General features: G+C 36.3%; 1 protein-coding gene across 4 annotated transcripts in view; it reads left to right on the top strand.

The window, feature by feature from the left end:
• ccdc33 (coiled-coil domain containing 33) overlaps positions 1-15,936 on the top strand; it is a 96,886-nt gene extending 80,950 nt beyond the window's left edge. For 3 of the 4 annotated variants that reach the window (XM_028450930.1, XM_028450932.1, XM_028450933.1), the window contains 7 exons: positions 5,493-5,619; positions 7,316-7,509; positions 7,585-7,648; positions 11,591-11,786; positions 13,392-13,480; positions 13,570-13,659; positions 15,767-15,936. In XM_028450930.1, coding sequence (XP_028306731.1) covers positions 5,569-5,619; positions 7,316-7,509; positions 7,585-7,648; positions 11,591-11,786; positions 13,392-13,480; positions 13,570-13,659; positions 15,767-15,871 — 789 coding nt within the window. In that variant the 5' untranslated portion in view covers positions 5,493-5,568 and the 3' untranslated portion in view covers positions 15,872-15,936. The remainder of the gene's footprint in view (positions 1-5,492; positions 5,620-7,315; positions 7,510-7,584; positions 7,649-11,590; positions 11,787-13,391; positions 13,481-13,569; positions 13,660-15,766) is intronic. The other variant, XM_028450934.1, reaches the window with a different exon arrangement.

The raw sequence follows: 15,936 nt of genomic DNA, 5'->3' as shown, positions 1-15,936 counted from the left end.
TTAGTGAGTTCTTTTCTGTCATTTTGTGTGTTCTTTGGAGTCATTTTTGTATTGCAGGTAATTTGGTGCATTTTTTTTTAATCATTTTAAGTAATTTTATACTTCCGTTGTGACCTTTTTGCATTTGTGTTCATTTCTTTAAATGCATTCACCTGACAATTCCCGGACACCGGGTTTCCGCAACGGAAGTGTTTCCGACGGACCGGTATTACAGACGGACACGTTTCTGGCGGATGTTTTTAACCCACCAGAACAGTTAAGAACAAGAAGAAGACATCGAAACGCGTATGAAAGTAAGTGAAAGTTGATTAGGATACTCTTATATTTTTCATATCAGGCTATCATATCATAATACCCGTCCGACTGTAATACCGGTCCGTCGGAAACACTTCCTTTGTGGCCGGTTTGCATTCGTGTTGTGACCTGTTTCCATTTGTGTTCGTTTCTGTAAATGCATTCACCTGACACTTCCCAGCCACCGTACTTAAGTACAAAGTAAGTCATACATAAAATACTCAAGTACAAGTAAAAAGTAACTCAATTAAATAGTAAAAGTAAAAGTTACGAGTTACTGGTGTAGAAATGTAAGGAATTACTTTACTACTTTTGAAACGTACTTACGGACAAGTAAAATGACTGATTTACAAATATACTCAAAAAAGTACAAGTACCCATAAAAGCAACTCAAATATAGAAATATGAGTACTTGTAATCTGATACTTTCACCTCTGCCAATTCCCCAATTAATCTGATTCCATGTTCTAATGAATCCACATGTGCATTACTCTTAAATGTCTTTTTGGTAGCAAGCAACATTAGCATTCTAATGTTGTTGTTTTTTATTTATTTATTTTTTCTAAGCTTTTCAGCGACAAGCAAGCTTTAGTAAATGTCAAGTGTGGTGTTGGTCATTAGGTTTCAGTTGTGTAGCATTTTGGAAAGGTCACATCAAGCCTACGGGAAAAGCAGACGCTGTGTGGAGGTTTGGAAATCGGCACATGTTTTATTTTCTGCATTAATGCAGAGACATTTATGTTCCTTTTCCTTTTTAACGTTATGTAAAAAAAGGAAACAAGCGTAAGTGTACAATAGCGTCTTAAATTCTAATTAGTCTCCCATATTTCTCCCTCAAATCAGGAGTAAATGAAGCCATTTGCAGCAATTTAAAAAAAAACATTATTGCAGTTTGAAAATATACAAAATGTTAGTCAGCATATATATTTCATTACTTACTTTATCACCTATTAGTTCTGTTTTTATTCCAGTATTGAGTTTAAAAATGTGTGTTTTTGTTTTTCAATGATGTACTATATATCTGAGAAACAGAGTTTTTCATCTGAAACAAAAGGGGTTTTAAGAACCTTGTGAACCTGGATTAAAAGGATTCATACACTTGTTTAAAAATGTCTCTTTTTTTCATTTTTTTAAAGGAAAAAAAGTCCTAGTTACCCTCTTCCACAGCCCTAGTTTATTCAGTTATTTGTTTAGTTATTTAAGTGTTATGGCCAACATTTTGAACTGTTCTCTCCAATAAGTTAACATAAGGATAATTTTCTTCATCTTCATGATGATTTAATTCATTAGCTGTACACACACGACCAGTATTATCCATTGCTTGTTTTAGTTTAAGTCAATGGCCTCTGTTTGTTGATAAAGCAACATGTTTTATTGCCTGCGTTGCTGTATTTGGCGGACGTTGATACACAGATAATCCTTGACTCGGCTCACGCTGTCGACCTCACGCGGCTCGTCGCCATTGGCTGTCGGCCTCGCTCGTACCCTTGAATCAAAGCCTGTTGTGTCCTTGACACGTCTCTGCATCCTTTCCTTTACTCACTCCCTCCTGTGTTTATATCAGATGCCAGAGACCAGCTCACTGTAAATGTAAATGTAATTAGATTATTGACCGAGCATGCCTACAATTACACGTGAATTATATTCGTAGGAGTTGTACTATAACATTACGGTTGCAGCAACACAATCGACAAACCATATTATTGTCATTGGGTTAAAAATTATTTTTTTACCCTCTTTCCCATTAAAGATGCTGGAGTGTCTTCAGCTCATTGTGCTTGAATGACAGGAATCATCTTCAACCAGTTAAAAGAGATGGATACAGGGTTGGGGTCAATTATAATTGTAATCGCATAATTGATAATTAATTACAATTATGTCATAATTATAATCGGAATTGTACTTGAAAAAATTTTTGCCCGGCCTGGGCTGCCGTTGTTGGTGCCCCTCATAGTCACTGACCTATTATATTTCTTGTCTGCTGTACCTCCTAAAGGTTGGTTAATCCCAACATGGTGATCAGGGTTGGTTGTTGCGAATCTTCACACCCATAGAGGTACAGTTGTTCAGCATGAATCATGGTCTGCTGTACCTCGTAAAGGTTATGAGCTAGGTTATGAAGATGATTTTACCGCTTAGCAAAATAAATAAATCAAGGCGCATAGCCTCGATTTAAGCCTAACAAGGTAACCAAGAGATGAGAAACAAATTAGAGTTGTTTTAGTGTATTTTACAGCTGATTTAAGACATTTAGTAATTGAGAGTGTAATTGTAATTGACTTTCAGGAGGGAGAAAATTATCGTAATTTAATTGTAATTAAAAAAAATAAATGCTGGTCAACGTACTCGTAATTGAAGACGTAATCCTGGATGGATTTTAATTAATTAGCCATATTAACTTTAAGGTTGTGTAACACTAATGTGAATAGAAGACATGTCATCTATACAGAAAAGTCTAATGGGACAATATGGCTAAGCTTGATCTGCAGTGTATCACCTTATATGTCACATGTAATGTTTGATCAGAATTCTGCATCACTAAAGGTTTAAATTATATGTTCTTGGAAAATGGAAAAAGGTGCAGTTGGGATGAATTACCAAAAATGAATGGTAGTAATATATAGATAAGGAGTCATCAACCTAATCTACTGTATAGTCTGAAGAGCTACCAGTGAAAAAAGAGCTTCTTAAATACTACATTTTAATTTCACTTTAATTAGAGGCTAAGATAAGGAAGGCTAGCAGTAATTTAAAAAGGTAAACAATGCTGGTGTTCTTGTCAGAAATGGTTGAAGGTATGGTTTAATGGTTTCATTCTGGATTTTTTGTCTTCTTCATGGCGTTTATGAAACAACAGAGATGGAACTGTCGCCCCCTGCAGTCACAGATTTTTTCGGATCACGGATATTGTTTATCACATTTTGGTAAACAAAAGAGGTTTACGTCGACTTTTTTAACTTGTACTGATTTTTAGAGCAACCCAAAGCAGCACAAGTTGTCATTTTGACTGAAAAATCTGCTAAATGATCCTGAATACTTCACCTCCTATAGAACTCAATGGACTAAAAGGGGCGACTTACGTCATCAATGACATAATTTCAACATGGCGACGCACAGGGTAAAGTAGTTGCAGTTTTAAAAGTTAATAAAATTAATATGGTGCGAAATAGATTTTCTGATAAGGACATTTCAAAAATTTTAGGCCACATTTGTAAAAAAGGTGGAGGATCCTGTTAAGCACACAACCTCCTCCTCTTTAGCTCACTATAGATCTATTTAGATCACTATAGATCTATATAGATCGCACTGCTACAGCGTTGGGGGCTTTCTGAGGATTGAAAAAAAAAAAAGCAGTCTTTCAGAAATGTCTGGAGTGATCTCATACATAATAATGTGATATTAGACTCTGTTAGAAGTGTGCGTTTCTACCACTTTTCCCTTGTAGGATTAGAAGAGATTATATCTACAAGCACAGCACATATCTCTAAGCATCCAGTGAATTATTCATCAGGAATGAGAACATTTAACTGAATATTTATCTATAAACTGAAGCCTGCAGATTTTTATTGTTAGAACAGAGTGGTATTATTGATATATATATGTTTTTATTAGACGATTTGATAATGATTAAATAGTTAAATTTGTATTCATTTTGGTTCTGTTCCATAAACTATATTTACAAAAGTACTGGGTTGGTAAGATGCTGCTTACTGCTCTGTGTTATACTTAAATTGAATTAAATTTACCTCTCAATGTTTTTATCTAAGTGGATGTTCATACGATACGTTAACCACATGCTGCTTATACTGACTGAGAGACGATGTGAATACAAAGCTCAGTTTTTCTGCTCCACTGTTACTAAGTCTGAATCAGTTATGAGTGTCATTCCCCACTAATGAGCTTCCAAGGCAGGAACATTATTGATCAACAACTATTGACGTCCTCAGATCAATCTGCATAGTCTTTGTGTTCCACTGAATTTTAGACTCACTTTAGTCTCCCTGTTACTTTACTACTCTTATTACTTCTATTTAGAAAATATTTATTTTTATAGAACTTTGCTCCCTATTTTTATTTCTCTTTACATTTGTCAGGATGAATTAAAATCAAACTGAGCTGTAAACATCTCAAAGGAAATTTACAAGGATTTCAAGATTCATTCAGTCCCTCTTGTTGACAGGAAATCTTGTTCTTACATTGAATTAGAGATTCTACATGTGACTGAACACACACACACACACACACGGAGCGGTTGGTGCTCAGAGGAACGCCACAGGTGCAGCACAACATGGACTCCCTGAAATCATTAAAGTCCTCCATCAATCTGCTTATTCACACACACACACACACACACACACACACACACACACACACACATACACATATACGTCCTCAGGGTGCTGGTCTTTTAGATTCATTTCACACAAACCAGAATAAACATGAGCTCTAATTTATTGTCAAAATAAAAAAAAAAAACGGTTGAAAAATATTACAGCAGTGATACAGAACTTTTACATCGCAACTTGTTTTATGTAATTTAACCAATAAAGATACACCTGTGTGTGTGTGTGTGTGTGTGTGTGTGTGTGTGTGTGTGTGTGTGTGTGTGTGTGTGTGTGTGTGTGTGTGTGTGTGTGTGTGTGTGTGTGTGTGTGTGTGTGTGTGTGTGTGTGTCTATATACATATATGCGTACATTCGAATTCTGTGTGATTCTCTTTTTCTTTATTTCATCAATTGAAATTAAATCAAATCTATTGTTCTGCTTGACTATTTGTTTAACACTATTGTTGTTATTATTCCTACTGTTACTATAATTGCTACTGGTATTAATAACATTTTTGGTTTATACTTGATCCTGTTTTTTTTAATGCATGTAATTAAATGTGGAAATATTTAATTGAGTGTCAAAAATGTGTAATAAAGAGTTTTTTGGGGGGAAAAAGTATTTTAACCGATTTTAAAAGGAAAATCTTAGTGTTACAGATTAGTTTATGATTTTTAAAAGAATTCAATCAGAATTAAATTATTTCTTTAACCGTATTTCTTTTGTCGTTCTCACATATAAATACAATAAGAAACTTCTCTCCTTAGAGATCTGCTTTAATTTGAAATGTGATATCAGAGCTTTTGTACATCAACACGTGGGGGAAATGCTGCGTTGCTAAGGCGTGTCGACACGCGTGTGTTGTGGTTACAGGTTGAGGGGTGTCTGAAGGTGGATTTGAGTCAGACCTCAGTGATTGTTGTAAGGTGACCTCGAGACTCTCAACGTGATGAAAGCTTCAAAAAAGACCAAGTCACTCAGCAGCCCTGCAGCTGTGCAGGTAAGATATAATGTTCTCTTTGAGGTCCATGCAGTGCAAACAACAGCAGCCATTACTTTGTAAAAAACAGAATTAGTGATTTCTGATTTAAATTCACTTTAGTATTTGGTTAGATACAACATCATTAGCAAAGAGACGGTCATTGTCTTATCCTACTAAAGTAAAAGTACTGTTACTTGATTTAAATTGTACTCAGTTCCAAGTGCAAGTAAGTCATACATAGTTTAGAAATTGAATTAATTACTTTACTTATTTTAAAACATACTTAAGTACAAGTAAAATTACTGATTTTGAAATCTACTAAAAGAAGTACAAGTACCCATGAAAACAACTTAATTACAGTAACGTGAGTACTTGTAATTTATTACTTTCACCTCTGAGCATTGATGTGAGTTGCTCAATATTAGGTCATCTGTGGAAACATGAAGAAGTCTGGAAAATGCACTAATGTAGTCCGAATACTTAGTTTAGACCAGTGGTTCTCAACATTTTCAGCCTGTGACCCCAAAAATAAAGGTAGCAGAGACCAGGGACCCCCACTTTAGCTGAAGGTGGTTGAACACAGACATGAACATTAAAGAAGTCATGTGCAGACAGGGCCATCTATAAAGGGGAGAGTTTTGTGGGGTCCATTCATAAAGTCAGCAAAATGATGGTCCATTGTTCTATGAATCTGTGATAACCACATTTGTTTATTCATCTCAATAATATCCACTGTTATCTCGGAAGTTTTTTTTATCATTTGTGCCATAATATGTCATCTTAAAGATGTAAATTCTTGTTTGAATTACAAACAAAATGGGTTAAAAGTGACCAAAAATGGTGGAAAAAACAGACAGAAAAGGTGGTAAAAAGGGTTCAAAGTGTCAAAGTTGGAACAATTAGTAGGAAAAATTAGTATAAAACCAGTAATGGGAATGACAAATCGTGAATGTGATCAACTTGGCAAAAACTAAGCATGAAATATGGTGAAAAGAGGTTAAAAGCGACAATAATTGGTCAACATACGTGACATGAGGTGGAAAACTGGTAAAAATGTCTTGAAAGTAGAAAAAACGTGCAGAAAAGACATTGAAATTTGATGTAGAAGTGACATTAATGGGAGAAATGTAGCAAAAATACATTAAAAGGAGCAAAAATATGGCATGAAAAAGTGATGAGAATAGGTTAAAATATGGCAAGTTTGGTGTAGTTGCAGAAAAAGGGTAAAAATAAGCAAAAAGGGGCTGAAATTGTTCTAAAATATTCTTTGTTTGTTGAAGGCATCTGGTGACCCCCACCCAGTGTCTTGTAACCCCAAAATGGGGTCCTGACCCCAAGGTCAAGAACCCCTGGTGTAAAGACTAATCACTTCTGATTTGAAGAAATAAAAACAGTCTGATACGATTTTCAACTCAAATAATTTTAACATTATTGTTTAAACACCTCAGATACATTCTTCTTCACTTTTTACCTGACCACTTGATAAAGTGTGTTGGAGATGAATGTATAATGATTTGAAAGTTTAAGCATCTCATTGACTTGGAATTAAACTTGTAATCACATTTATGTGTTAAAGTGAGACAAACATTATGTTTAAAAGTATTTGACACTTTTTCAATTTCATCTTTTTAGTCAGCTAAACAGCATATTATGGTAATATGTTGGATAATGAAATCAAATAGAATGAATGATGACCTGTGTTCCCCTGCCTCAGAAGGATGTGTACAATCTCCCATCCCATAATGCCCTGGCTCAGATCCTGTCAGACCACCACACTCTGCTCAGTAAAGGGAAACATGAGCCTCAAACCACAGCCAAGCACAATGAGCCGAATGAAAGGACGAAAACACAACACGGTATCAAACCCAACATAAACCACACATACCAACTGCTTCACCCACACAAGCGGTACGTAACAAAGTCACCAAAGAAACATTTAATTTATTTATTTTATCTTTGAGAAGTCTGTTTGTCATGTTTCAGATGTCCACTTTGTGTCTGTGAGTGCGCTCCATGTTTGGTAGGATTCACTAATCTTCAAACTGAGGTGAGTAAAAGTGATCAATACTTGCTTAATCAGTTAATCAACCGATCTTTGCCGAGTTAGAAAACGAGTTGGTGGACTGGAGCACCAGGATGAATCAGAGAGAAAACTGCAGATTGTAGAATAGATTAACATTTTTTTTTTACTCTGATTGCTCTCAAGAAGGATTTATGTGATGAGACTCAAACTATGTCGGATGCTCGAGTTTATGCATGACTTGACATTTACACCCACATCTGTGATCACTTGTAATTTATAAGATTATATTTGCATAATTCTTTATTTCTTCTAAATTTGCTCTGTCTGGACTCCAAACTTTATGCACCCTAGTAAAGGGAAGCAGTTATTTTCTGTTAGCAGCCTATCTAGCTGTGTTTCCATTACCCTTGGAAATGTGCAAAATTTAAATGGCACACAAAAAACTGGTAACGAAAACCCATGAATTAAAAAAAAAAAAAACACTCAAATATCAATAAAATGTTTCTACGCTTTCATGAGGGGGAATTTCAGACGTTTCGATATTGAAATGTGTCACAAAAGTGCTATGAAAACACTTTTTACGCAAATACACATCACAGAACGTGACGTACATGGTCACATGATGTGACGTACCTGGTGACATGATCACTTTTCTCCAAGAAAACATGACGCGGTACGTGTAAACAAGAGGAGACCGGGACATTTCTTAGCATTATATTTAAAAATTATTACAGCCACATTAGACGTGAAACAAACAAAGGAATGCAGAGCGTTATAAGGAGTGTTTGAGCGTCCATCTTCCTGCAGCAAAGTCTAGCGGGATGAGTTTTCACGGGAGTTACGAGGCTCCAAAACAACCTTCAATGGAAACACGTTCAAAGCGCAATTATACTTTGTTGACATTTAGAAATATCTCTTTTATTTAGCAAAAATCTGGAATGAAACCCATACTGATAGATAAAGTTGTCATCTGCGTAACTCTGATTCTCAACCATACAGCTCTGTAAAATTTGTCCAAAAGGAAGCATACAAAGGCTAAACAGAAAGGGTCCAAGAACAGAGCCCTGAGGAACTTCACAGAATATTGTTACACAGCCATTTAGTCCCATTTCTTTGCAGTGTTTATGTGGAAATGCTCTTATTTGATTTCACCAAACGTTTAAGTGTCATCTGGCAGTTATCAAGTTATCACCCAGGCACTAACTATGTATTTGGAGACTCTTATTTATTTGCTTAGTTAAATCAAGGTGACAGTTTTTTTTGGTCAGCCTGTGTAAATACAAAGGATATTTAGCATAATGACATGTTAAAACACACATTTTAGAATGATGAGTGTTTGAGTAAGTAAGCGCTGTGTTTTACCTACTTCTTGACCTGTTGTGGTCTACAGCAGGCACTAGTTCTGCCAGTGTTTGTAATAAAAATGCCTTTGGACAGTAAAGCTGGCAAAAAAAACCTGAGATAGCTGAGGTGTTTGAATGGTGCACGTCTGTCCGTGTTCTTCTTTTATAGGAGGTGGGTGACCCCCTAGCGGATGGACGCGCTTCACTGGCCAATCAGGATTGGCAGATTGAAATAAATGCTTCTGAGGAATGCAGACAAAGGTTGCATCCCATTGTGAGACATCTCACAGAATATTATGAAATAGAACTAACCCTAAGACGCTACGTACTTGTACTTTGGTAACCATACCAATAGCACCGGGTGTTGTCTGTGCGGCAACCTAGACACTTTTTATAATGTTTCACCTTATTAGGGTGCTGCACTTATTCCAGATTCAGTAGCGCGTAAGAGGAAAAGAACTTAAGCAGATGGGAGAAAGCGCATAAGGCCAGATTTAAATGGGAACGCCCACATTTCAGGGCCACTGACTTAAGTACAGGGGGAGAGTATAGCACGCAGCCAGAAACAGCTCCCCTGCTCAGCTTTTTTGACTTACATACATGGGAGAATAGAGCCCTTTGTGCATATCAGCAAGTCTAATGTATTGTCAGCCAATCAGATATAAGGCGGTATCCACAGGATGTGACTCTTATTAAATCTTTCTGGCACATTGAAGGCCTTTCCATTCTCATCACTGGGGTAACTGTCCCTCCCCATCACTCCCATGGCCCCCAGCACTGACTCCATCTCATCTACAGTCATGATTGTCACCTCGTCCCTGCCCTGACAATTAGATGCTCAATTCCACCCTCAGATCCCACGGGAGTCACAACCACATCATCTCTGACTGGAATGCCCTGCTTCAACCTAACCCCCCTCCCATCCTGGCAGCTGGACTCATCACTGCCTTTCAGCTGTTCCAGCCTATGGGAGCAGAGAACAATATGTATTTATATGCAGGAAGACAGCAGGGGCAAGTATTGCCTTGTGTATATATAGAGAGGAATCTATGTTCTAACTGCTCCAAATCAACAGACTACAGTTTATTCACTGTTAGTTTACTCTGTCTTGCTGCAATATTCATTTTTTCTGCATTTAAAAAAAAGTCTGTGTAGGACAATGCAGTGATTTCTGCAGATGACAAACCTTTTTTTGCCATTTAAAAAATGATTTTGGAGTACAGTTGATTTTATATATATATATATATATATATATATATATATATATATACATTTACATACAGCAAGGAAAATAGAAAGATAATTAATATATTTTGGTGCCAGAAAAACAGTTCTCATACCATATATGTGCTTTTATTTTGAAAAGAACAGCTTCCGGTCTCACCATAATGAAAAACTGGTGTTTTTTGTTTTTGTTTCTGTCCTCTGGTATTTCTGTTTTTTTGTTTTAGAGACAAACACTGAAAATCAACCGATTTTTAGATATTTGTTCATCCCTTTTTGACCCTGATGAAGAAATATGCCTTTAATTTAATTTCAGTTTTTCAATTTGAAAATAAAAACCATGTAAACACTGACCAAATCTCCTATAATAAAATATCTTCACTTGTTAAAATGGTAACTGTAAATAAACCCAAACCTTGAAAAAGAAATGTCAAACCAATCACTGGTTTTAATGGTCTACTTTGGGGTATTAGTACCATTTTTAAAAATATACATATACCTTTGTGCTTTATCAAAAACTGAATTCAGAATGAATCCTACAGGCATGTTTTTTTGTTGTGATGTCCTGTTGAATCTGGATGATCATCTTTTCACATGCTTCAGGAGACATCTAGTGGTATCTCCACAGCAGAGCAGCAAACTAAATATTGTTTTAATATTTTCCCATCAAACAGGGCTCCTACAGCTTCAGTCAAATAAACATCAAGACTTATTATTGCCATTTGAAACTTAATTTAAGACCAACTTCACAGTAAACACAGTTGGTGGGGGAAAAACACCACATCAATTATACAGGGTTGAGGTCGATTTTTCCAGTGTCTACTGGCGGCCCCCAAAGTACACACACAAAAATATACAAAAAAACAGAGTAAAATAATCAAAAACACTCAAAACACACAAGATGACTACAAAAATAGCCAGAAATCTTTGAAACAAGAAAAATACTGGCTGACAATTTTCTTTAAATTTACATTTCTCCATGTTGTTAAAAATTGCTACAAGCATGATGCGCATCTACGTCACTGTTTTGTAGTAAATTCTGCTGTCGTGATTGCGCGATGTTACTGTAAATTATATATTTGTTTTTATTTAAATGAATGTTACCATTTATTTTGAAACCTGAAACTAATTACAATCATAAAATCATACTTATCGTGTTAAAATGTAAGACTTTTGAAACATTGACTTATTTTTAGATTCATGAATTTAATGCCTTTTAAGGCATTTTAAGGATCCGCAGGAACCCTGTAGAACAAAAAAAATTGGAACCGAACCATAGGTTTCTTCAAGTGAACGCTGCACTTTTCTTTTTCTCCGTCATCTTTCTAACTCGCCTTTTAAGATTTGCAGGAAATGTTAAAAGTGGTTGACAGTGTGTTCTTCTCTCTTATTGTGGTAGGAGTTGGAAAACTATCGCTCAGCAATGAGCAGGATGGCTGAGGACATGATCACACTGAGGACACAGGTGATGACGTTGGAGACGGAGAATGTCCAGCTCCGTGCTGACGTGTCTCTGCACAAAGACGTGGGTCGGGGGCTGCTGGAGGACACGGATGTGGACGTCATGACCAAGGCAGAGATGGCCGACCGGATAGGTGCAACGCAGCACTAGTTTAACACCCTGTTTGGTCTTATAGCATTTTACACAGTCACTTTCATCCATTTGGGTTCAAAACCATGAACACTGGAGCTTATTCCACCACCAAAACCACAGTTTACCCAAAGTACAGTAGGATTCATTTAGTCAGAGGTGTAAAGAGTACTGATATATCCTACTCAAGTAGAAGTGCTGTTGTTACTTGATTGAAATTGTACTCGAGGAAAAAGAACTCATACATAAAATTTTCAAGTGTAAGTAAAAAGTAGCTCAATTAAATAGTACTCAAAGTGAAAGTTACTAGTTACTTTCACCCCCAACATTTATTTTTAGTGATAAATCTTGCCACGGTTTTCTTACATACAGTAAACATCTCATGTATAAACTTAAAAAGGAAGAGACCAAATCTACCACAATTGGAAAATCATTTATTTTCCACAAAGACATCAGTATAAAATAAAAGGTTTGTCAAAATGTACAATTCTGTACAAAAAATAAAATAACACTAATGAATTAAATTCAAAATAATAAAAAAAAATCCTCAGGCTCTAAGTATAGATACATTTATGAACTCTTGGATTCATTACGTTTAGTCATTTCATTTTTTTTTTTTTTTTTTTTGTAGTGTCACAATGTCCGTTGATCATTTTACAACAGGAAATAATAATTTACTCAGTAACAGTTGGGTGTAGAAAATTAAAATGACTGATTTAGAAAAGCCTATTGAAGCAACTCATTTACAGTTCTGCATTTAGTTCACGTGTCTTTGTAACGCTAAGTCCAAACTAGAGAAATGTGCCGACTCATGGTCCAGCTTTGCCCCTGATTTAAGGTAAAAAAAAAAAATTGTCAAATGAAGTCATGACAAAAAATGTGTCTGACTGTGTGTGTTTGTAAATCCTTGTGAGCGTCTCATCCCCAGCAGACTGTGTGTGTTTGTGATAAGGTGACTCATTTGGGCCATGGACCCTGATAAGCAGCGTGGATGATTCAGTTCTTATCTGTTGAAGGACAGTTTGTGACCCTCAGTAAAAGGATGTTAACCAAGCACAGGGAACGCAAAGGGACTGAATTCAAGTCTCTCCTGACGGGAAGTATTAGATTTTTTTTCAAGTTGAATGATGCCAGCGTCAGCTATCACATATAGGTTGTATTAAACTACTGTTTGATTCTTTACCTTGAATTCTAATTGTCAAGTTATCTGTGCCAAACTGGAAATAGAAAAATATGTTTCAGTATGCACACATTTCAAATTCTCAACTCAAATTTATTTATAGAGACCTTTAAGGCAGTCACAGTACACAATAAATACAAACAGCAGCAAAACAATAAAATAAACAAAGTAAAACAGGAATAAAAACTGTAATTATTCAGCACAGAAGTGAATAAAAACAAACCACAGGACACTAAAACAAAAGCAGAGTCTCATACTGGGTTAAAAGCCAAGGAATAAAAATGGGTTTTAACAGCAGTTGAAAGCAAACATACATATATATATTAATCCAAAAAAAGAAGACTGTGGTTGTAGACGAGAATATTTCATTATAAATGTTGTCTGTTCATTTTTGAGACATCACTGTAAAATCATTATTCTCTGTGGAAGCCACTCTAAGGTTTAAACTGGCCAATGAGACCAATAAGACGACTTCACAACGGGACAAGATCCAACAGCTGCAGAATGAACTCATCAGGGTAATAAGACACCGTAATCACCTTTTCCTATTAAATATGATTACATCATGCTCAGAGTTGATGTAGTTTTAATGTCTTTGTGTTTGCAGAAAAACGAGCTGCTAAAGCTACCAAAGGATCAGCGGAGTGTGTTGGCAAAGATGGCACCTTCGGAGGAAACCGTAAAACAGCAAGAAAAGGTGAAGTAACTCTAAATCTTCTCCCATAGGTAGATTATACAGTAAATCAGAGAATGCCCGGATAGTGTTTTAACTGAACAGTATAATCATTTTCTGTCCAGGATCCTTACCAATGTCATGTGGGGTTCCTCAGGGCTCTGTCCTTGGACCCCTTCTGTTTAGCCTTTATATGCTTCCACTCGGACAAATATTACAGAACTGTAAAGTTGATTATCAGAGCTACGCTGATGACACACAACTATATCTATCACTGAACTCAGATGACTATGGTCCCATTGAGGTGTTGTGTGACTGCTTAGAAAAAGTAAACTGCTGGATGAGTGAAAACTTCCTTCAACTAAACTATGACAAGATGGAGGTGATTGTCTTTGGTAACAAGGAAAAGAGGACTGCTATCAGCAATTATCTTGAGTCTTGATCTTTAAAAGCTAAAGACCAAGTCAAAAACCTTGGCGTTCTGATTGACTCAGATCTGACATTCAGTAGTCAGATCAAATTTATCACAAAAACAGCCTTCTACCACCTAAAGAACATCTCCAGAGTGAAAGGTTTAATGACTCAGAAAGATCAGGAGAAACTGGTCCATGCTTTTATCTCCAGCAGACTGGACTATTGTAATGGTCTTCTGACAGGAATCCCCCAAAAGAGCATCAAACAGCTACAGCTGGTTCAGAACGCTGCAGCTTGGGTCTTAACCAGAACAAAGAGGTCAGAACACATTACTCCAGTTTTAAAGTCTTTACACTGGCTCCCAGTCAGCCTCAGAATAGACTTTAAAGTTCTGCTGCTGATGTATAAATCTGTGAATGGGTTTGGTCCAGAATACATCAGTGAGATGTTAGTCAGGTATGAACCCAGCAGGTCTCTCAGATCTATGGACACAGGTCAGATAGTGGAGCCCAGAGTTCACAGTAAACATGGTGATGCTGCTTTTAGTTGTTATGCTGCAAAGAAGTGGAACAAACTGCCAGCAGAGCTGAAGTCAGCATCACATGTGAACATTTTTAAATCAAAGTTAAAGGCACTTTTTTTCTCTACTGTATATGATTGAGAGAGAGATTTTTGGTCATGTTGTTGATGTAATGTGTTTGTTGATGATTTTAAATGTTATTACTGATGATTTTAAATGTTTATTTTTTGCCGACTTTAATGTTTTCTGTTGCACTTTTTGATCATGTAAAGCACATTGAGTTGCCTTGTGTATGAAATGCGCTATACAAATAATTTTGCCTTGTTATTAATAAAATGAAGAAGAAACTGAGTCCTGTAACAAAAGAGGAAATGAAGCATGAGGTGGTGGTGAGAATACACAAAAGTGGGTCGACTGAGTTGTTGAACGCTGGCTATAACCGGATTGGAACACATGCCTCAATTCTTAAACAGACAGAAAAGATTTCCTATATGATTGAACCAAATACATTAAAAATATATATATATTTTAAACACAGACTTTGTCCTACAGGGTGTCATTTTCCCTGAGGAAAAAGAGAGCACACAACAAGAGAATCTGAATGTACAGGAAAAACTTAAGACTGAGACCAGGATCATAACACAGGTGAATAGAGGTTAAATTATCATATGCTAATCATGCTGTCATTAAGAATCACTTGTATTAAGAGGTCACATGGCCAAGTGAAATGTTACACAATTAAAAACTGTAGCGTAGTTCATTCAGTGATGTTTAATAACATGAAAAATCACATTATACTGGATTGATACACAGATTTTCTAAACAGGTATTAAATTAGGATTAAGGAAAGCATTGAATGGACTGCTCTACAGTTTTTAAACTCTTAATGAAAATCTTTAAAGGAAACAGCTTGGCAGCCATTTTGTGAGTGCCCTGATGAAGGCCTGTTAGGCTGAAACATGTTGGCATGTTTTTAATGATTCTATAGTCCTAATGGAATAAAGGCTTTTTAACAACAGTCCCTCTGAGTGCCTCAGATCTTTTCAAAACTTTAAGTTGGATCCCCAAACTGAAGAGCACCAGAGACAACATTTTTCAAGCAACTTCCAAATTCAAGAAACCATGCAGCACTCCATGCCCAACTGTTTTTTCACATATATTAATGTTTCAGTGCATGTTTTTTATTCTCTGTTACAGGGGAAACAGAAATCAGAGCTGCAGACTGAAGGAAGCAAGAAAAAACATGGCCTGTTTCGAACTTCCACCACAATTCTTCACAATGGGCCTGGAGTCGGTTCCTAGTACAGTAGGTGAGGGAATCAGGCTTTGGTTTCAGTATCATTTCCATAATACTGACAATTTACTAA

The sequence above is a fragment of the Gouania willdenowi genome, chromosome 6 (genome assembly GCF_900634775.1).
Source record: "Gouania willdenowi chromosome 6, fGouWil2.1, whole genome shotgun sequence".
Lineage (NCBI taxonomy): Eukaryota > Metazoa > Chordata > Actinopteri > Blenniiformes > Gobiesocidae > Gouania > Gouania willdenowi.
Note: the sequence above shows the minus strand (reverse complement) of the source record. Positions and strands in the feature narration are given on the sequence as shown.